We start from the raw sequence: 24,220 nt of genomic DNA, 5'->3' as shown, positions 1-24,220 counted from the left end.
TGTGGACTCTGTATGCAGGAGCATGCAGACTAGATAAGTCTGCATGTGCAATGTTGACATGTTTCTACATGGTCAGGGACCTTACTTGACCTTGAAACAAATAGTACAAGCTGCCTTTGTTCATACTTCACAACATTTGGCCTTGAGCATCCTCTGAACCTTACATGTCCCTCAAAGATGATAGTTCATATCTTCTTTATTTGCCAAAACAAAGTGTCTAAAATAAGATAAGGGCTGACTTCCAGCTCAACAGAGTTGTGTGCTCCTCTGGTGTGGAGCTGAATATAGCAGAGGTGTGTGTGAGTGCAAGCCTGTGGCGCAAGCTGGAGATCTATGTAGAAAGGATGGAGCCAAACCCTGTGCAGCCTTTTCCAAGCCATCTAGTGGAAATGACCACGGTTATTTTTGGGCATCTTCTTAGAGAGTTGTGAGGCGAAACTGCAGGGGATCCAAGCATGTTGACAGTTAAGCAGGATGGACGCTCAGGGACAAGAGCTTTATCTCACTTTGTGAAGTAGTTTTATGCAGTAGGATGGACATGGTTATGCATGCTTTTAAAAATATGCCCCTATTCCACATCTTCCTTTTCCAATAAGGTTTAGTTTTAATTTGTGTGTGTGCACATGTTACAAAAACTGGAATTTTCTTTTTTTCTTCAAAGGCAGCTTGTTATATGAAAAAGTGCTTTGTGTTCACATGAATGTCTAAGATTTTGGCTTTCTTCCTTGACTTCAGACAAATGTGCATACTATAAATAGGCCTGCTTGAGAAACAGAATTTCTGGTCTTTTTCCAGTTAGAGATTTTTGATGGATGTATTTATTTTCTTGAAAAAGGGGGACACACACAACACAAATCTTAACCTCACTATTTTTCACCAGTTTCACCAGCAATTCATCAGTATTTTATTTTTACATAATCCTCCTCTGGAACATTTAGATGTTGAAAATAAAACAACATCCTCTTGACCCTGAAACCACTCAGGGCCCTGATACTTTTGTACAGCAGCACGTAGCCAAGGTAAAATGGAACCAAAGATCCTGGAAACCCTTGGAGCTGATGGCCTAAAATGTCTGTGAGATCCAGTGTCCTGAATAAAATAGCTCTGTGAGGTAACAAAGCACTAAAAGGATGGGCATTTTTTGGTCTCTGTCAAGCATATTGTCAAGGAACAAGAGAGAAGCCCAGGGACACTTGGATACCACCAGAGATGTCTCAGATTTGCATGTTCCCATAGGATGATTTCATTTTTGTGACTTAGTTCCCTAGTGCAAGAATGTTGTGCTAGGAATTCTTTTGACCTTAGCTGATCTGTAAATTGCCAAGGAAACACTTCTGTTGTGGTGAAGCTGTCTTATAGAATGTTAAGAGGGTTTCTGTGTTTCTAGCTTTTCCAACCTTCTCCATCTTCTCCACCTTGCTCAGTATGCATATGTGGTATGATAATCAACATGCAGCTCTTGCATTCACATAATAGTTCATTTCTCCTGGGGCTTAACAAGGGTAAAGGTGCAAATACTGGTCTTCAGCTCACTTTGCCTCATCATTACAGCAGAGGAGTGTTGAGAAGTCACACTAATTTTGATGTTCTAAGAACGTGTTCTCTCATGTTCATGCAGTCAACCCAAATCTGTGTTATCACAAGCGTTGTTGTGGGGTTTATAGGTCTATACTTGAATTTTCTCCCTCTTTCTTGTTAAAATAAACAGCCAGGATATTTTGTGGAATTCTTCCCCTTGATTAAATTGTTGCTGCTTTGCAGACTACTTGTCTCTGTCTTGTGGTGAATCAGTGGAAATCAGCTTGTGTTGTCTGTAGTAGATTGAGACTGGGGTCATACTTCAATTTACAAGTATCTGTTGTCTTACTATATGTACTATACTTATTTCAGTTAGCCTGATAGTCAAGTGAGGGCCACTGTCACAAGTGAAAAATTACAGCAGAAATAGGCCCTATAATATTTTAAACACAGATCTATATTTCAGGCAGCTTTGGATTAATTTGAGTCAATAATAGTTGATGACCAATACTCTAAGTGCCTTTAGTTACTGGCCTTGGTAGAATATAACCTTAGAGCACAGCAACTTGGGGCAGCCAGCTGGGTGACTAATAATGTTTTTGTTTGTTTGTTTGTGTGTTTGTTCATTTGTGTGTACTGTGATGCAGGGGAATAACTGGGAAGATCAGGCTGGAGCAGGAGGAAGGAAGCAGTCTGTGCTCAAAGCCACTGCCTTGGCCACAGCAGAGAATTTGTGCAGTTTGTAGGGGCCAGGTGGCTGCTCCTGGGCAGGTCTGGGAAAACACACTGCACTCTGATGGAGAGTAGCTCCAGCAGAGTGAAACTCATCTTTGTGAACTATGTAGAGGCTTCTGAGGCTTTTTAAAACTAAGTACTAACATACAGCTTTTCAAAACTTCTGCTCCTTCTGGAAGAAAGATACATTTCAGGCACTTTCCAGTTTGCCCCTGACTTGCTTTATGAGGAGCTTCCTTTACTGAGGGAGTGCTTGTCCGAACCTTCCCAGGAGAAATGATACCCATCATGATAACACCATGTAGTCAGTTTTACATTTCTTCTTATTAGGCAGATGTATCATTTGAATTTCACGTCATTAGTAATGCAGTTGTTAGGTGAACTTTTCAGCTGCTTAATTATAAAGATCTTCATGTTAAAAAGCTCAGGAATCCTTACACAGTAAATCAATATTTCTGTGCAGAGGTAAGGGATAGGAAAGAAAAAGATAAGGTTTTAATTAGCTAATGTTTCCTTCAGAGAAATATGCATAAGGTGTTTTACTCTAGTTCTTAAGTTATTTTTAATTTGTTGACTCTCCAACTTTTCTATTTGATAGAGTTTTCATTGTAAGTTAACCACTGTCCCCTTTGTGGTCTTAATTCATTCTTCCCTTGTTATTTCAAGGTATAAAACTAAAAAGAGTGAATGTTCACTCTTAATTTATAGTGTTTAGGGTCCTGAGACTTCACTTCCCTCTTCATTAAGCATCTTTGTTTTTCCATGGTTCTTCTTTTAAAATGTCAGCACCATACACATCTTAAAACAACAAACAGTGGTCTCTGGGTTGAGGTGGAGTCACCAGGCTTACAATGAATGGGTGATTATTTGACTTGTAGTAGCACAACTGACATCTGCTAAGCAGCTAAATTAATCACAGATGAGTATGTGCTAGGGTTGCCTTAGGGTATATTCCAGACCTTCTCCTGTACTTGAGAGTGGTAATCTGAATTTAAATGGGAGACCTGTTAACTAAATCGCTTCTAAGGTAATCAAAAGCATGTAAGGTGTTTTCTAAGGAGATCTCAGCAATATTTATCAGAAGAGGCACAACATTGCAGTTTCAGAAGGCTGTGATATTAATTTTATCTGGTAATATAACACTTCACTTGAAACCGCTCCAAACATAGCAACATAGATTTCCATTTACCTGAGATCCTGCTACTGATATCTAGCTTATTAAAGATTAAATATAAACAAAGTTTGAATAAAACCGACCTGCACAGAAATCAAAAATGAAGAAATTCATAAATATTCTGAGACTAAATTAAAAACAACCAGACAGACAAAAATCAAGCAAACACTCCTATAAAGAATGGAACTTTCCCTACCTGGAACACACTGAAGTATACACATTTTTTCATTCCCATTGGCAGTCCCATTAAACATATTTTAAAATTTGGTTATATGTCTGTAAAACATTTCATACAAGCTATTACATTGCACAGAAAAGAGAATGCATATTGCCACTTCTTCCTGGTTGCATCTATCCCTGGTTAAATAACAGTAGCACTCTGCTCTGCTCTGATGCCCTCAGCATAGAACTGGGCATTTAAAAACACCTGTCTCTGAGAAAGTTCATTTAACAAAATCACCTTTAATATTTCTACTTTCTCTATTGTTATGGCTTGCAAGACCTCAATAAAAGTCCTTAAAGGCCTTACCTGGTGCTTTTCTCTCTTTTGCTCCCTGAGCAACTTCAGGATATTAGTTCAGTTTAAATGTCAAGTTGAAAGAACTGGCTTTCACATTGCTCCAACTTGGCCTTTCTGCATCAGTGTTTAATCTTTCTGAAGAAAATTTGTAACTGTGGTTGGTCGTCCAGCCTTGGCCTTTTATTAATTACACGCCATTCCTGGGAGAATTTTCTTTTTGTATGTATTCTTTCACTGTTCAATAGTGTAAATGCTCTTCTGCTCTGCTTATGCTTCTGTGCTCCAGGATGGTCAAGGCTCAGTAGGTGCTTAGTCACGTCAGCCTGGAACATTTTGGGTTTTCTCAATATATAATTGAATGGATTTGCTTTGGTCTCCATTGCTTGCCAAGTAAGTTCAGGATGTTAATTCAGTCTAAATGTCAAGTTAAAAGAAATACAATTCCAGCCTGCTGAATCGTCTTGTTAACTCATTCTTCTTTTTACTTTGACCTTTCCTTAGGGAGGTACAGGTTTGCTCGATTAGTTTCAGCCTTTCCAGAAGAATGGCAGAATTTTATATGACTACACCATCTCTGAGGTCATTAAATTCACACTGGACAGGTTTTATACTGGCTCTAACTGTGTCTATCCCTACTTATTGCACTGTGAAGAATTCTTCTGTCCCAAAACTCAGAAATGAAAGTGTTGCCTACGAGTGAGCTGAATTTGCAATATCTGTATTTAATAAATACTGACTCAAAGGGGGTTGGACTTATTAGTGAACCATTGCTAGAATAGTTTATGGCTGGACACTAATTGTCCCAGCCATATTGACCCTATTGAAATTAGAATTAGAAGGAATTCTAAAGAATTATTAAAAATGTCTGTGTTGATTTTTCCTGGCTGTAATTGTCCAAAAAACAAAAAGCAGCATATCCAGAACAAAATTAGGTTGTAAAAAAATATTGTTCTAGTGCCAGTCTCTTCCTTGCAAAATAAAGGATATATTACACAATTGGAAGTAGTGTTAATATGCAGATTGAAGCACAGATCTGACTGCTTGCCACGCGCAGAATGTCCATCCTTAGTGTGTGACACCCTAAGTAGTTACAGCCTCCTTTAATAGACTTGCAGTAAATATCCATGGAGATGGGATCATCAATTGGGAAGTGAGTGCAGTTGATTAGGAAAGCAAGGGACAATGGCCAACAATTGTCTGAAGCAGGAAAGCTGAGAATAAGGCATGAGTAGCTTTGTGTCACAGATCAAGAGTACCTGAGGTGCAGTTATTTGTGCAAAGTAACTTTATCATACATCATATATATACATACATGAATGATAAAAGGCTCCTGGTTATCACCCTTCAAAGACACGGCAGAGTTAGTTTGGGTAATTTAATGAAAAGTTCAGTGTCACTAGACAGACCCAAAAAAACCTCACTCACTTGTCAGGTTGTAAGACAAGAATGAAGGCAGTTTATTTGGGTTTAGGGTTTAAATAAGGTTTGGACTTTGACCAGCGATTGGAGAACGAGGTTAACACCTCTCCGGCCCCACTGGTCAAATCAGAAATCCATCAATTTGTTCTTCCCCCTGGAAAGGAATGTATTATTTACAAAACATCAGTCTTTGTTTGTTACAAGCGGGAGAACTCCAGTACAGAAATGTAAAAACATCAGAAGGCTGAAAAATCAGAGCAACAGTTCAGTTCTTTATTCAGGAAAATAAAAATAAATAAGATGTTAGAAGTTGCTAGGAAAGGGGTTGAAAGAAACATCCCCAGTGTTATACCATTGTATAAACTTGAATATTGCTAGGAATACTGGTCATCCATTTGAAAAGAATATAAGAAAGACAGAAAAGATGCAAAAAGGGTAACAAGTGCTGTCAGAGCTACAGAAGTAGTGTTTAAGGAGAGATTAAAAGTGAGAGAAATATCCTCAGAAACCAACATTCAAATATTAATGTCTTTCAAGTATGGTACTACATTTCAGACACTAGAGGTGAAATCCCACATTCCAAGATTAATATAATATGATTAATATAATATGATCCAAGCTAGAAAGAATTCTGGCCCACATAGAGTACCACTAAGAACCCTGTGTATATTGATAGTGTTTAAGAAGCGGAACATGAGCTCTGAATTTCCAGGTACAACTCCATATGTGAGGAAGAGTTGACCATATCACACTAATTCCTTCCTTCCTTCCCCTGCCCTTACTCTTTTCCTTTCCTTTGCCCTTCCTTTCCCCCACCATTTTTTCCTTTTCTTTCATCCTCTCCTGTCCTTTCCTCATTCCTGTTAGTCTCAGTCAACAAGAAGCTTGCTGATAACAATTGTTTTCATCTAAATTAAAGCACACATTAAGGTATAACTACCTGATCATGTTTGGTGACTGAACCATTCTAGTGGAACCCCTATATTAGATTACTCTTAGATTGCTCCTGAAAAAAAACCTGCAGCTGTATGAACTGATGCCTTCTTGGACACAGTCAGTGGTATCACTAGCAGAAGACCAGTTTGCCATCTGTTCAACTGGTTTACTCTTTCAGGATTCTAATCACCACAAAAACAAATCAAAATATACTACAGAATAGCCATCATGTAGTTTTAATTTGTAACTTTCTTTTACTGCACCTTTGTCTGTCTCCTTGGAGTATGTGAGAGTACATGGCAAGTAGCTCAAATGAACCATTACAGAGTGATAGTGACTTTTCTGTTTGGATACAAAATTTGGAATCAGTATTGATTGTTTTCAATTGTCATCAGTACTGTATTGTTCACTGTGTTCCCCTATAACCCAGAAATCTGTGCTACCTGAAGAAATCATTTATAAAAATGCTACCTTTTGTACAGCAGCAGAGTGACGCAATATAGTTGTGTTTGCTATACTACTCCCCTTCAACAAATGAGAAACAAATTTCAGGTAAAAGCAATATTATTTAGAAGTAACATTCCAAAGCCAGGTATCTTGTATCTCAGTCATCTTCTAAGAGGTTATTTTGGTCTTTTTCTTACTGAAATTGTTTCCTTGCTATAATAATACTCTTTTACAGGCTCAGACCTCTCAGGATTCAAAAGAATTAGTATCAAAGCCAATATAACCTGATGGGCTATTGGTGTTTTTCACTGTTTTCTTCCAAAGTAAGAATGCCTATCAGGAAGATGTGTTTTAGTTTATGCATTATTACAGTTCACATATAAAAATTAAATAGAGCTTGCCAACTAACCAAGTTTTGCAAAGTTGCACATTTTATTTTTAATGTGTAATCTATTTCTCTTCCCTATCAACAGTATAATTCAGCATCAATATACTTTACAATTGTGTGTCAGCACTATCTGTACTGTGCTCTTTCTGTAGAGAAATGACAAGGATTTATCTTAAGTCTGGTGAAGTTAACACAGCTCATCACTTTTACAAATGCCTTGCTTTCTCTTAGAAATGCCAGTAGGATGCCAGCTGGGCTATTAGAGCTATAAAACTGCCACTTCTTCCCTAAGTGATGATGGTGACTCTATAAAAAGCACTGACCTGCCTTTAAGCAAGCTTGGTTAACTTCATTTCAGTGAAGACCATTTGTAGCCTGTTGCAAAGTCAGCAGGAAATACTCAGTAGATCCCCACTTCTCAGATGAATGCTCTGTGCTATGGGCGATTTTAACATTTACTCAGCATTAATAGGCTTAGTAGTGGCCTACTAATCCTTATGAATCCTAGGATTCATAAGAGAAAACCCTTTTTTTCTATCAATCAGGCTTGGCATTTACTGCAGAAACATCAGCCAAGGAGATTTGTTTCCCAATGATCCACTACCTGGGCATTTCCAATCACCTCCTTTCAATGGACATCCCATTAAGTCATAGTCTGGGAACACCAAACAGGAGGTAGAAGGTGTTTTTTAAAGTTTTTTTTTTTTCCTCTCACTATTCTAAATAGGCTTTGAAGTCTTTGTAGTTGAATATTCTGAATCAGAACTGCCAACATGAGTTGCCCAGAATCAACTGTACTCACATTTTGACAGGTAACCTGCTCTAGAGTATAAAAGGGAAACTAGTAATGATACAACTCAAGTTCTTTGCACGTGATATGCCCTTAGCAACTAGGAAAATATTGTCCTAGAGGACTCCCTTTAAGGACTCCATTTCATAGAGATCTGTCAAGTGCCGTCAGCACTCTCATTAATGATATTGATCTATAATTAACACTCAGTGAACATCAGGATTGGTCAATGCAAGTGCAGGGTTTTGCACAATGAGAAATCACGCAAGTGAATAAACACAGGCTGGGAATCAGTGCAGTCTAAAGGATCTAATTTGAATAGTGAGTCCCACACAATGTGTGGGTTTGGGAACATGATACCTTTGCAAACAGAATAGATCTTATTGTGGGACAGGTGAGCAGAGGTGTGGAACACCTGGTTGTGCTCTGTTTTGTCTGCCTGGTTTTGTTAAACCATTTTGAAAACAGATATGTGAACAGTTTTCAAATGTAAAAACACTGCTAGTAAAGAGAAGCAGTTGTGACTCATTGTGCTTGCATACCCTGGCACTAATGGAAAAGAAACTAAGAAACTTTTTCTAGAAATGAAGATCTAGATCACATGTTACTAAAAGTTTTGTGAGGACACAAGTGTTGAAATCATGGAGAAGGTTGTTCAGGGATATGAAATATCTTTCTATTAGACAGTAACTCTCAGGATGATTGAGGAGTATTTGTCCTGCATTTAGTGCATATGGGGAGGAGGGAGTGATGGACAGCATCAAATCCCTTGAGAATCCTTCCAGCCCTCTGGCTGTAAGATTTTAAATGCATTAAAATTCATGGAATCCCTAATATTTATTTTCAAAGATAGTAAGACCACTTCATCATGGTAACAGGAAATGTACGGTACTAGAGTAGTTTATAACAACATGAAAATGAAATGGTAGGAGAGCAGAGAAATTCAGTCCTTTGTCTCCACCAGCTGCTATTTATTTTAATGTGCATCTGACAAAGTAATATAAACTTTCAGAATGCCACATTTGTGAATATGTAACAAAAGCTATAACCCAAAACTTTGCTGACTCTGTCACACTTGGCATTTGTTTTCACTTAGGGAATATTTTACTTGGCATGATTATTATACTTTAGGATGCATATTTCAGTGTTACTGTTGCATTAGAAAACACGTACTTCCTTTTTTTTTTTTTCAACTATTATGTCCAACTTCAGAAGACAGACAAAGGAAAAAAAAAATGTGGTTTAATCTGGACTATAACAATCCTGGGTGGTGGTAAAAGTATAATTCAGAGGCATTTTACTAAAAAAGCCCCATACTTGTATCTGGTTTTTTATACTCCTTTGCTCTATTTTCTAATGATGATGCTGTGACTCTGCAGGGAAGACATCTAGATGGTTCCACTTTAGGCCATAATTCAATGTAAAGCTGAAATAAAGAAAAAATACTTATATCTCTCCCTCAGCCATATGTATCTAGAACTTAGAATTTTTCAAGCATCATTGCTTCCACATACCAATAGTCTTCCATCAGAGAGGGTACAGGGGGAAAAAATTTGAAGTCTCTCACCAAGCTCATCCATTTAAGTTGTAAGCATTTAGAAAATTAGAATGTTTTGAGCTATACAAGAAAGCATGAGTTTTTTTGTTAGTTTTGTTCAAAATTCTAAGAAGAAATAGTATTTAAAACACAACTGCCTGTCTTTTCTGTATTATGTAGGAGTCATAGTGTGTTTTTACACGTCATATACTGCATAGCACAAAGCTATGGTCAGAACATATAAATGCTGAATCTTGCATGTCTCGGAGTACTGGGCATGGATAAACTCTGATCAGTTCTTTTAGACTGGGCACTTTGGGGCTTCTTTCTCTCGTCCATTTCTTTCCATGCCATATTGCTGCCCACCAGCTGCTTTATGCTATATCTGACACCTTCAAAGTTTTTCCAGTTATTTGCACCACTTTTTCTTCAGTCACTTTTGGATATGGCATATCTAAAATATCCTTTAAAAGGTTCCTAAAAATGGAATTTATGGATCTCTGCAAATAGATCCAATATCAAATTTATGAAGGCATGATGATCCCAAGTGCTGCAGGCTTGGAGAAGTCACTCCCACACCCAGTTTCCTGCATCTTGTTTCTGTGTGAGGCAATGTCTGGCTACCTACAGTGAACGTGCTGCCCCCCCTCTTCAGAGAACCTTTCTGACAGAGTGTGTTCATTCTGACTGAGAGGTTGAACAAGCCCACTACCTTCCCTTTCTTGTAAAGAGGAATACTGCTTTGAGGTGATCCTCAAGGTAGTGTTAGAGGGGTAGGCAGAGTAGATGTTCCCAGACTGAAGCTGTGATAGCTCTCCCAAAAGGCTGCAAGTGCCAGTGGGAAAGGCAGCATCACAAAAGGCAGACCCTGTAGCACCAGACTAGAAAGACCTCTGTGGACAAATCACTAGAAAGTGCCAAATATACACTAGTGAATGGATGTTACTTACTCCATGTCTAATTCATTATTCTTTCCTTACTTGTTCCTTGATCGTGTTCTTAGAATCTTTTGAGCTGTCCTCACCTTTTAATGTCAAATTTTAGTCTAATGCTATGAGTACCCAAACTCCATCAAATAGAACTTTTTAAAAAATTTGTTTTGTAGAGGCAGGAATGAAAATTTTAACAAGAAAAAGCAATTTTGTTGTTGGGTTGTTTTTGGTTTGGTTTTTATTAACTGTATTTATTCTAGATAAATGTAAAAAACAGACAAAGTACCTCATGCTCCTGGTTATTTCCAGTAGCCACTGATTTTATATAATTTATAAAGGGCTGTCTATAGTCCACAAGCTGCAGAAAATGAATTTATCTTCCTTTTCTGTGTGTGAAGATAAATAAATGCTTACGAACACCAGGCTAGGTACAACTCACTAAGCCAGCTTCCCCTTGCTTACCATCTTGCCTATCAGAGTAAGGGTTAGAGAGAGCTAACTTCTTCAGGTGCAGCACAATTCTCCCAAGGAAAAAAGTGTGTACACCCGAACCTCAGTCTTATTGGTTAAATTTAATTTGTCCAGCTAAGCTGTTTACATTAATTTCTATGTCCAACTTGCCATTCTGAGTTGAAAAAAGGATGATATGTTGTAGAGGGGGATTTAAAATCAGAGTATCAAGGGTCCTGCTGAGAGAAGAACTGAAGACTTATAGACTTCTCAGGGTCAGGTTGGTTTTTGTTTTGATTTTTTCTGAATACACCTGTGCCATGGCAAGTGTTTAAGAATTTGAGGGAAAGCATCTAGAGGAGTATATTTTCAGGCTATTTTTGGCATAAACCCTGTATTTTTAAAGATGCCAATTAGATGAGAGCTTTGAAAACACTTTGTATTTATATTCTTTGTAGGGTCTGTAGAATTTGACAAGCAGATCCAAGCACATCTATTAGTCTTATTTAAATATAAATAGCTACATTTCAAAGGCATACCCACGTGTCCTTAATGATTCTTTGCTTTATGTCAGTATAAATTTTCAGGAAAGTGTGCGAGGATCTCTCAGTAAAGTGTGGGAAAATCCACCCTCTTCCCAGGAGGAAGGATAACTGTGGTTAGGTACTGAAAGACAGATGGTGCCTGAGAGATTTTATCGTCTGATTTCACTGCAAGGAGTGCAGCTACCAATCCAGAGGAAAGCAAAGCTTGAATTCTCACCCACATATGATAGCCTGGTGAAAAATAGCATTAAATGTGAGTGGGAGCTTACCTACCTGCAAAAATAGACCTAGGGGAATAGCCAAGCTCCATTTTCAGGCAAAACATTACCCTGACACTTTTTTTTTAAATTCATGCCCCAGATTCAGAAAAAGTATTGATATTTAGAGCAGAAAGAGTTGTGGTTAATTTAATTCATGAGGTAAAGAGGGTGGTGAGTAATATTTGCATCATAACTTGCTTTTTCCTAACTTTCTTCTCCAAATTTGGATGACTCTGGTGTAAAATTTTTCACATAATTATGGAAATATATAATGTGTGTATATATATTTGTAAGATATATAGTGTGTGGTGTGCATACATTTTTGCATAAATACAAATATATGTATATACATATTTCAAAATGTTATTTTTTGTCATTGATTGAAAATATTTTTCCTTTAGGTGCAGGAAAGTGTGCAGTCAATTTTCTATGTAGATGGTAGATATTGCTGTTTAGCATAAAGTAGCCTAGAAAGAAACCTGGAAAGAAATTTTACACCTGTCAGTTCATCTGTTGTTGAACAGCTGAACTTTATTAGTGATGTTGTGTATACACATTCTACATTTTGCTGTATCTGGAAGAAAGAGCAGAGAAACCAAGAAGGAATTAAGGTCTGACATTTTCTCTTCCTGCATCAGAAATTCTTCAATACAAAATACATCAAAAGTCAGCTTTAATATTTTTTTAATTTTTTCCTTTCCTTTATTGTCAGCTGGGCTGTTCAGTCAGTCAAAGCCATCACAAAAGTTTTCAAAACAACAACAAAAACCCTAACACAAACCAGAACTTGGTTATTAAATTATTGGTTAAAAATATAATTTATTGGCAACCTTTTCAAGAAGAGGAATGTTAAACTAAGTTACTGCTGTCATTTTCTGAAAGTAATCTCAGGACCTTCCACCTTTATAATAATAGCAAGCTGTGTTGCAGAGCAGCAATACGTAGTAATATAATAATACAGGTTCACATCTTCCTCATGTTAAGAATTCCAGGGCTGGATGAAGCACACCAGGTGGGCTCTCATGAGGGCAGAGTAGAGGAGGAAAATCACCTCCCTCAGCCTGCTGTCCAGTCCTCCTTTGATGCAGCCCAGGACGCATTTGGGCCTTCTGGGCTGAGAGCGCACACTGCCGGCTTACGTCCAGCCTTTCATCCGTGAGAACCTGAATTCCTTTTCTGCAGGGATAGTCTCAATGACTTTTCCCAGTCTGCAGCAATTTTTGGGATTTTCCCAACATATGTGCAGCACCTGGCACTTGGACTTGTTGAATTTATAAAACTTAGTGTTTGGACAATGCTGTCAGGCACATGGTGTGATTATTGGAGCTGCCCTGTGCGAGGGCAGGAGTTGGACTTTGATGGTCCTTGTAAGAGTACCTAATGGACTTCTCTTTCTGAAACCAAATTGTTAATGCAACCCAAATGATAGAGGGCATATACACCTTTAATCTTCTCATGCACACTGATGCTAGAAAATACACTGAATAAAGAAGGTCAGGATAAAACATGAATTATCAATGATGAGAGTGACACCATGGGCTCCTTGTTTAATATATGGGAATGTGTTCACTGTGTTAGTCAAATTGCTACTAAAAGCCCTTTAGCAGTGAAAAAAATATCCTGCATCTAAGAGGATTATAGTGTTCCTTAAGTCCATAATAGAACTTGGCTGATTTTAGCATCAATGGCAGTTATGCTTTAAGGGCAATGTACAAAGACATGAATTTTGTATTTAAAGCATCACTTCACCTTGAGGCATTAAGGCAGCTAATTCTCATTTCAATAACAAAAATTTACAATAAAAACAGTCTTCAGCTGATATAATATGCTTCCTGTGGACCTAAATTCCTACACTTAACAGTGACACAAAATAATTAGCTCTATAGCCCCTTGTGTGGTTTTATGGCTTCTGCCTTCTGTATTTGTTGCTATGAACTCATTATGTGGCCCCAGCTGAGCAAAATGCTCATGTGCATGGTTAAATCTCAGTTTGCTCACTGAATATGTAAGTGTAAATGCTTTGTAGAGTCAAGGCCCATTGAATTTTAAGATGACCCAAACCAGATGTTTCTGTTCACTCTCATTTCCACAGGACAATACATCTCTTCAGTGTTCACTCATTTTGAACTTAGCCACCTAACTGCTAACAAAGGAGGCATTAATTTTTAAGCCAGTGAGCCCTCTTTTTGCAGGATTGCCTATTTTAACAAGAAAGTATTTAATCCCCCTTATTATTAATCCGTACAGTACTGGTTCTGGGGTTGATCACACTGAGAAATAGATTACTTGGAGAGTGTGTTTCCTACAGCTATTTAGAGCTTTATTTGCTTTGGAGATGTGGTTGGTTTTTTCCTCCTTTTTTCCTTGCTTTGCCCTAGGACAGAATCCACAGAGGTTGGAGAGGAGAAAGCTCATCACAACTGACATTTCAGTCACTGCTTAGTTTGCTTGCAAGGTTTAGTAGAGGTTTATTCATACCAATAAATGGAAGCCATATCTGATTTTCTGGTTTTAGAAATGCAGCAGAGAGGACTGTCTTACTTGACTGGTTCATGATGGAAGAAGAATGATCTTTTTCCAGCATTTTCCTCTTCTGCAGCTTTTGCATAAAAAGTCTAGGTGCCTTCTGTTCGTTTCAAGAAGCTGTAGTAGACTAAATGTTCAAAGATTGGCAGACTTCCCTCAGATAATTATGAATATTTTACTTGTGTCTGGTTTTGGTTGTACTGTCAAATACTTGATCATGTCAAAACAAGCACTTATAGCTGATACTGAAAGATGCTGGTGGCAACAAACATTGCTGCTCATAAATAGCCTTTTCTTCACTGTGCAGTTCTGAAGTAGTGAAGTAAACATGGTTATATGAGTGTAAGATGCACAAAAACAGATCCAGGAATGATGTATCAGCTGTGATGAAAAAAGCAGTTAATGTCCTGTTTCCATGCTTGTTTAGAGCAAGCTATATAAAGGATGTTTACAGCATCCACTTCTTAGGTGTACAGGGTATAGTTAGTGATACTGTTTTCCATCTTGATAAATAGCTGGAGAAAGAGAAAGTGGCTTGAATGACAAAACTTACAAACAGGACCCCTGATTTCTAAGATATTATGATGTACATGTCCCTTGCTTGAAGTGGCTCTGGATGGTGCATAGTCTCTCCATCTAGTGGTTAGATGGATGGGATGCCATATATTCCTCATAACCTTTCAAGATGTTCACAGCCAAAAATGGGTGCAGCTAAAATATGAAGGAAATCCTTTATCAGAAAAAGCTCATAGCTGCAAGTAAGGAGGAGAGCCTCACGTAAATGTGAAAAAGAAAACACAGGGGAATTCAAAACTGTCAGGTTAGATCTTCATTATTGAAGCTTCCCCTTCTTAATAGCTGACTTTGGCCCAGCTCCCTTGCCTTACATATATAAAAAAACACAGCTTGCCCATGGATGATAGGAATATGATGGACTGACTGCATACGTGCTTCTGGAACTGTGGGCCTCACAGTTACCTCCCAACCACTATGCACAAGCATCCTTCAGGTCTTTCCTGGCACTTCTGCCTTCTTCTGAGTAGATGAAGTGCCACCAGTATTCCCTTGGTCCCATAAGTCATGCCCAGATAAATCCAGAGAGAGCTGAGCAAGGGGCTGCAGTAGGTCAAACTTTTGGCTCTGTAGCAAAAGAATGGACAGGCTGTCCCCCTGGGCAAGGTGCTGCTCAGGGCTCTTCTCCATATGAAGCTGTTTGAGGGCTAAAAAAAAAATATTTAAAGCAGCAAATCCCTGCCCAGGGACAGGTAGCTGCTGTCTTCTTTTGTCTGGGCTGGAAGGCTCCAGTGTTTGGCCTGACAAAAACCCATGGACTCAGCTGTGGTTGCCCCCTGGCAACCATGGACTCAGCTGTGGCTGCTCCCTCCAGGAACGGTCTGGCTCTTCCAGTTGACTTGGACAGTGATGAGGTCTGGACTGACATCCACAATGCCTAAATTGAGTAACCAGAACATGTCACCTTAAAATCATTTCCTGTGACCTACAGTCTTATTATTATCTCCCATATCACTGTTCAACAGTTTATGTGTTTGGAAGGTTTACTTGTTTTCTGCAAGGACAGACCCATTCTCTTTTCTCTTTAAGGAAAGGACAGAATTGTCCTCCTTAGAGGAAGTCAGGCTTACTCTAGGTCATACCTTTTCTCTGGGTCCTTGTTGTGACAGGTCCACACATTTGCCTGCATCCAGTTTAAAGGCTTTTCTCTCACCTTGCAGGGTACCTGTCACAGCAGATATTTGAAATCCTTTTGTTGAATCTCCAACAATCTCTACAGTTACAGCAAAAGCTCTTTTATCTCTTTTTACTAACCCCCTCCGTATCCCCTTGTCTTTGCTTTACAACCTCTCTAGACTTTCACCAGTGTTGTTGAAATTTTCTATGCTCTGCTCAGAGCTCACCAGTTTCATCTTTTCCAAAACACGGAATAGCAGTGCAGCCCATCACTTGGTGAGTGATGTATCTGCTACATCTTGTCAGCTATGGATGCAGCTTTTATGGTCAACCAATCAATGTGTCACTTGGGCATCTTCTGAGGACACTTCTACTATGCCAGCCTCCTCACTGAACTTCTGGCTTCTCCCTCACTCTGTGGCCTGTCACATCTGATGTACGTGCTCAGCATGCTGCCCTAGTGATCTAAGTAGTGGTATTTTTTGTGTCAGATTGACTTGAAAAAAGTGTTGGGTATATGTGAGATGCACCATGGCTGCAGGGAAAATCCAGAGCAGAGCTAATTGTGCCACTGTTACACTCAGTGCCTGAGATTATACAAGCTTGTCTGTCGCTGCCTCCAGCTGAGTTCTGAAAAACCAAAACATTTCTGCTGCTTCCCAGGATGAAAGTAGGGGAGAAACACAAATTCCTCATTAAAAACCCCTCAACCTTCTTTTCTTTGAATATAGTGTTTTCCCAACCTTTATATTCCTACATTTGGCAGGAGATAATCTTTGTCCCAGAGAAAACAGCTGAGTTAACAGCAAAGAATTTTTTCCAGCCATCCTATATAAGTACAGTCTGATCTTAATGGGCCAGTATTTTATGTGACATTTTAAAATGTGATTTAGATCATCTAAGTATTTTAAATTTATATTATATATATCCTATATGTTCACATTTAGACAGAGATTTACAAGCTCAGCTAGTCTAGAATATTATTTGAATCTATTTTTTCTCATCACTATCTGATGCTCTTCAGCCAGCTGGATATACAGGGAGGCATTTCCATTTGACTACTGAAAATACAGTGCAGCAATCGTGTTCAATTGTCCATTAGTTTTAAAATAAGAAATAGAATTATTTTAATGTTAAAATGTCTACAGCTTTTTCACCTGCAAAAGTGTAATCTTTCTGTTACATGAACCTGAGTTATATTTTGCTGGAGGCCTTCCAGTACCTATAAACAGAGAATTTTAAAAGATAACACCTTCTAAAGGTAGGGTGCAGAACTGCAAAGGTGATGGAACTAAGAATGCGAGGACAAATATGGTACATAATTTCAAAAAATCATGTAAAAAGGTGTGAAAGTGGAAAGATACATGCCAAAATCACATCCATAGCCACTCTACTTTTAGACATCTTTCCTTCCTTCATTTATGGTCTCTATTTTGCCTGTGCAGATGGTAAATCCTTGTCTTCAAGACACATATCTAAACACAGAGCAAAAATGTGTTGCCTGATCCTTCTGTGTTTGTTGAAGATCTTCAGCTGTGGATGCCATGGCTAACTGGGGCTTCACATTACTTGGTTAATATTTAATTTGTAGCACAGCTGCAGCCCACATAGGATCCTGGATTCATCAGTCAGAGAAATTTCCTATTAGTCATGAAAAATTTAGTTCAAATAAGCAATACAAGATTGCACCATTATGTATTATTAATCCTTTTTTCAAGCTAAATTAATTATAAAATGAATAAGTTGCAATCTTTCAAAAAAACTAGTCCCAAGTCTTCTCGGAAAAGATAGACTTCATTTTGTTATTGCCTTTTTGCAGAAAATAATTTTTAAAAAATCAGGAAAAATACTTATTAGTTTTGGGCTGACAAAGTTAGTGTGTGTTTCATTTATGGGAACATTTCCACTGAAACTCCAGATCAAACCAAGCACTCTAGAGGCCTAGAGTCATAATGAGCTAAAAAGAAACTTAACCATATTACTTTGCCTTCATATGTACCTTACACAGTCACTCTGTATGTGTTTAACTCACAATCTGATTCATAAACACATACATTATGCAAAAAGACCCACACTACAAAGAGGTAGAAAAAGCTCTGACTATTTCCTTGGCATGCATAAGGTATGTGTCAGGCAACAGCAAATAACATTTGACTGGGATGGTTGGTGACTTCCACTTTTAACTGTGCTCCATTCATTTATCTGCATCAGTTTAAACCTATTGATTTATTTTTAAAAATTATTATTATTTGAGTAAGTAAATTTTGGATGTGTTCCATTACACAGAGCTGCTTTTTTGCTTATTTGTGTTTGTAGTTTTACATGGGCTTAATTCCCCTGGGTACAATTTACTCTCAAGTGCTGCATTCAAGAGGCAAAAAGACCTTAAAGTGGACATAAATTAGATTTGGCTGAGTACAAGGCTCAATCAATATAGTTTAAACATTTGAATAGTTCCTGAAGTCTTGCTGGCACATCTGGGTTAGCTAAACACATGCTGGGGTAAAGCTGAGGAATCAGCCATAACCTCAGGGGAGCAGTGTGCTGAGTCTCCATCCAGGGTCAATGGAGAGAGAGTCTCCAAAATTAACCTACTTGCAGAATTTGCTTTTGATTTTTAGGGAATAAGCTTGTTCCTCACTGTGACCACCAATGCACTCAGCTGCCCAAACACTGGAAGAGTATTCTGCAGTCTGCAGAAAAATGTATTTGCACCAAGGCTTACAAATTAAACTTGGCTGTTATTTTAATGTTAAAGCTTTATCTTAGAGCTCTAGACTACCAAAGGGCATGATACTTCAATCCAGACCAGGTTAAAGGAGAATAAATTTTGAAGCACAGATTATAAATACTTCCACAGCAGATTTGCCCTCACACTGTAATTCTGGCAAATTCATGGTAACAAGATAGACTCTTGTACCATCACTTTGGAACCGCTCATTTACCTCTGCTTTTCCTGTTTAGCCAATTCTACTCTATTTCCCCAAAAACCCAATGAACCAAAATGAATCAGCATTCAGCATACTTTTTTAAGAGCACAAAAACCTGTTTCTGATCATTATCAGGAGTGAAGCCCTTTTATCAAAATGGGTAAGTACCTGGAAGAAATTGTCTAAAAGGAATGAATCCTACCACTTAAAGCTTCATCAAGTGATTCAGCAAGGCTTCTATGGTGTCCCACTCCAAGTATGACCATGGCTCACACTATGCCAGGCCAGCTGAGGCTTTATCCAGTGTTGAAAAGATCCAAGGACACAGACACTAAGCACAGTCCCTGTGTTGTTCTGCTTTTTCCTTAACAGAAAATAATTCTGGTGGTTCAGATGTGCTATATAAAGCTCCTTTATCTCAATCAGGTTCTGTGTACCAGCATAATTTGAATGAAAACATGGTACATTTACACAAAATTCCAAACCTTAAAAGCAACTGCAGATGACCTAACATCTGTTAAGGACTAGATGCTTTGTTACCTTTCCACATTTGCTCCAACCTCCACTGGGACTCTGGTTTATGCTGGCATGCAGTGTGGTCTCTGCTGAGCTTCCCCTAGTGCCTGATGGAGATGATGAAAATCTTTTCCCTGCATTCAGTCACTTTTGGGTTTGCATTTGTTTTGCTTCTGGAGCTACAGTGCTGATTGTTATTGCTGATCCAAGACCAATAGTCCCAGGCTGTTCATGCAGTCAGTCCAACAGCTCTGCTTGTTAAATTTTCTCTCTTTCTAAACCTTTCCCTAGGTTGGAAAAATCCACAAGAATGCAGCCCGCAAAAGAGAATACCACGTCCTGTTCATGGTGATCACTACAGTTATCTGTTACCTGGTGTGCTGGATCCCGTATGGAGTTATAGCATTACTTGCAACATTTGGCAAGCCAGGTGTTGTGACTCCAGTTACAAGCATCATACCTTCTATCCTAGCAAAAAGCAGCACTGTTTGCAATCCCATTATCTACATACTTATGAATAAGCAGGTAAGACATACATTATTTTTAAACTGTATTTTCTTCAGGGTCCATCAGATATTCTTGACCACTGTGACTACCAGTCCTATACCAGTCCTATAGTTGTATCTTTAAGGACATTGAAAGCTTGTCCAAACAATACTACTGGAGCCTTGGGGTGGAAGTGTTTGCAAACAACAGCATATTGATAGACAGGAAGAATGGAAAAATGTTTGCTTACTGAAATTTCTTATATTTTTCTGAGGGCACACTGGGTATTAATTTGTATCCTTCGGAGTTAGTTGCCAAAGGTATTTACAAGAAGAATACTCAAACATTTGGTGAGGTTGGGGAGTGGGGGGAAAAACGGACAAGGAGACAAAGGGATTTCATGACCTTGAAAACAAAATAAAGAAGACCATTTGTAAATACCATTTTCATGATAGATCCCCTTGAAATCAAATATTGCAGTTACTGTTTTTTGTGGACATGTACATCCTTACTGTTAAATTCACAGTTCAGCTACATGCCAAAATATGTAATGAATTTTGTCTCATGAGCACCAAGGCATATTTTAGAATGCCTACATTTAGTTCAGGCCCCTCATTCCTGTAAATGCCATTTTCAGTACTCAAAAGTGAGCCTCCTAATGTTTCTGCGTTGACAATTCTGACTCTGAAGTTTAATATTGACAGATCTGGAAGTTTTGAAAGTGTTTTGCAGTGGAAAATCTGAAAAATATGCATTGTTTATGAAAACTTTTTTTTATTAGATTACATGTTAGAGGTTGTTCTCCGTTTTCTTTCTTCATTATGTCCATTACACTATTAAAAAGCAAAGAAACACCCTTTATCTTTTCTTGCTCAGTGTATGCTAGAACCCACCCTTAGTATTTATCCATAGCAGCATAATATTATGGAGCTGAGATAAGGGAAGAGTTAAATGTAACAGCTAAATATATTCAAGTTTTGTCACACTCTGAGATCATTCATATCCTGCTTCATCTAACCTGAATTTCTTAAACAACAAAAGAATCTACTTTTGGAATTTGAGGAAAAAATCTCAAGCAGGGTGTGAAACCTCCCTGAAATCAGAAGGAAAAAGTTCTATTGCCTCCCCAAGACCTTCATTTGCAAGGGCTTCATTTGCAAAGTCTAGTTTGAGCTGAATTGAAGTAAATAAAACATTCCATTTGAAAAGTGGTAATGCTGAAGAAAACCAGTAACTTTTCCCTCTTATCTTTTATGATTCTTATCATAATAAGAAAACTTCTCAACAACAGCATCTGTCTTGCTTCTTTATTCTCTGAACACTTTGACTGAGGTCCTTGGCTGAGAGATAATCTTATTGTGCTGTGATCACTGGAACAGATTATATAATATTGATAGCAGATACATTTTGGCATTGTCTTTACACTTGGAGACATGATGAGCCACCCTGAAGGGGAGGAGCTTGGTCAGGTTTGGGATAGATACTTTTTACTAATCAAACCAAAATTATAGCTAATGTGCAGTATTAACCTGCAGCTGTCCTCTGCTGTGTCACTGTGTATTAGCAGTGAAAATAATTGGTTTTAACTGACGCTGAGAAATGTCCTTCACTTAAAAAGGTGAAACCCATCCGTTCCTCCACCTTTCAGAACAGGAACAATAGTAACACCCCCATTCAGTGCATCACTGGTGTTCTTGGCACCTCTGTTGTTGTTCTCACACTTTCTTGTAAATTTAACACCTCAGGAAAAGAAGTTGTTAATCTTCTGGCACTCAGTTTTCCTGGTCTTCATGCTTAGCTGAGAATTGTCACGGAAGGCTGGTGCCTCCCAACACAGAAATTATCTGGCCTGTGTTTTTCACAGTTCTGTTTGCAGATGTGAGGTACCACAGTAGGGTATTTACTCCTGCACCTTATAAATACACAGAACATACGGCATAATTTTTAGCTCTCTATGTATAAGTGGTTTTGCTCTGGGAAATGCCCTCAAGATTGGAAAACGGTGTTGGTTGACTGCAGCTGTGGTGTTAGCTTCCAGCTGTCATAAATCTGTGCAGAGTATTGTGGAACCATCAGCCTCTGAGTCAGCTTTAAAACTCGTCCTACAGAACACATCTTTAAATTAACTCTCAAGCAGTCCCTGAGTCACTTTCATGGTCCTGGAAAGAGTTTTGTCTTTGGCATTGCCTGCTGACCTGAGGTGGTAAATCACTGAGGAAAATAATGAATTTCTTTTCAGCTGCAGAAACTCCCTCAGATGGGATGGCATGGGATGTGCTGCTGTCCTCCTTCCTGTGCTGTCCTCCAGGAGGAGAGGGATGCACTGTTTAAGCTGGACTGTTACTGGGCTCATTACATGCCAGGCAGACATCCAGATCCACTGACAAAACTAAAGCACTAAAGCCTGAGCCCAAATGATGCTAGGGTAAAGCTAGAGGAGCCAGTGAAGGAGATTCCATTTTCCCTCTTGTTCTCTCTTCATGGATGGCTCTTTGGCTCTTGGCAATATGACTATGGGTGCCTGGGGCAGCTTCTCCAAAGGTCCCAAAAAGGCAGCACACAACCAAGTAGCTGGGCAAAGTCAGCGTGCTTATAACTTCCAGTGTATCAGTCCTTTATAGTTATATAGTTAATGTAGTTGTGCAGATTTTGTTTCATCTTCTCCTACCTCTCTCAGTGTCTTTTATTCCCATCACACATCCCTGTCAAGTTCCCATTGTTCAAACTTCCACCCAATGCTGCTACCCCAAACAGATTTTTAATGACAGCTCCAACTGCCTTCCTTTTACCATGGTGGTGCTGGCAAAAACCTGCTCTTTCACATGTTACATGCAAGCAAGTATTAAGCATTCACCCAGGAGATATGGAGTTTCCCTGTAGCCATGGGTTTGCTGCTGAGGAGGTGACTGCTGGGAGAATCCTGCTGTTGTGTGTTCCACAGAACAGCACAGGAACTCCAGCATGGAAGTGCTTTCTGGCTGCTATAACTGTGCATGAGGACATACTGCACTAAGAAACAGGGATTATTAGCTGGATAGCCTGATAGTGTGGCAGCTTCAGAGGTTAACCTTGTTTTACATACCAGAAATTCATTTTTTATTGACATAAAAGTCAAGATACTAATAATGAGTGTTCAAGAAAGTGTGGTTATGGATGAGATCACAGTGAGATTGAGTGAACCTCCACTTGCTATTTCACATAATTTGAAGAGAGCACTCAGAGAAAATAGAAATTTGCTGCATTGCTACTGACAGCTAAATTTAAGTCAAGTTTAAACCTGTATCACTTATTGATCTAGAAAACCAGTTGTTTGAAAACTATCAATCAGATTAGAAGTCACAATCTTTGCTGAAGCAAAATAGCCTCACTCCCCTGCAGCTCATGAGCTTTACACTAATTTCTTTAACAGTTCTTTTTTGTTGCTCAGGTAGTGCACCTAAGTCCCCCTGGACTACTGAAACTTAGGCTAGCACATCTAATACTCTGTTGCATACATAGATGCTGTTACAATTGCAGAAAAAGTCCACCCAAACTATGTGATTAGTAATGTGCTATTTCTGGTGTCAGAAAGTGCCTCTGAGAAAAAATAAGCTGGGAGAGTGTGAGGAAAGGGATATATTAAATGTGAATATAAATCCCTGATTAGTGATTTGATTTCTAGTGTCTGTCTTCTTGTATTAAAATCATTGCACTTCTAAAAAATAAGTGACCCTGTCATTTCCCCCAAGGATCTTGAGAAGTGATGCTCAAAAGAATATACACACTTACTTGAAAGTCATTACTACTGTGACCTTTCCAAATTTATCACGTAATGGAGCATGATGGGTAAGGGAGAAATTAAGGAGAAAGAATGATATAACTAAGCCAAGTACAAAGACTTTTTCTTTTTTTTTTTTTTTTCCTGAAGAAATTTGAATAATAATGATAATGATGTACTTAGAGAGTGTTCCTCAGTGGAACCCAGGCCCAACATCACACATCAGACACTTCCCAGGTGCTGTGGCTCTGCAAGCAATGCCACCTCCTCTTACCTAATGAGTGGCTTGTTGCTCAGGCCAGCCCTCTCTTCCAGGGCCTTTGTGGAACTTCCCAGCTGCCAGATGAATAACAAGGAGTCTTTCTGTCCATAATAATAATAATAATCTGTTCTATAATAACAATTTGTTCTCTGTATATGCAGTTTTCTAGCAACCCTTTTCAGTCTTTCTTGATCTTACCTTTTGCACTGAACAGGGCGAAATGCATGAGAGCTTTGAGAAAGAGAGAAACACATGATCATGATTAAAAAAAAAAAAAAATAACCTTACCATTCCTCCACTGGCTGTTAAAACAGCTGTATTTTCAGTCATGTTTCATGGGGTATTTCGCAGTTTTCAGTATTTCCAACAAAAGGTAATGGCTCATTTTTAAAGCTGGAGGAAT

The 24,220-nt window shown here is 38.6% G+C and overlaps 1 protein-coding gene across 1 annotated transcript in view; it reads left to right on the top strand.

The window, feature by feature from the left end:
• LOC310906384 (pinopsin-like) overlaps positions 1-24,220 on the top strand; it is a gene marked incomplete at both ends in the record, with an annotated part of 77,091 nt that overhangs the window by 34,376 nt on the left and 18,495 nt on the right. Inside the window, one exon of the mRNA XM_083855590.1 lies at positions 19,604-19,837. Coding sequence (XP_083711716.1) covers positions 19,604-19,837 — 234 coding nt within the window. The remainder of the gene's footprint in view (positions 1-19,603; positions 19,838-24,220) is intronic.

The sequence above is a fragment of the Zosterops lateralis genome (genome assembly GCF_965231275.1).
Source record: "Zosterops lateralis genome assembly, chromosome: 2".
Lineage (NCBI taxonomy): Eukaryota > Metazoa > Chordata > Aves > Passeriformes > Zosteropidae > Zosterops > Zosterops lateralis.
Note: the sequence above shows the minus strand (reverse complement) of the source record. Positions and strands in the feature narration are given on the sequence as shown.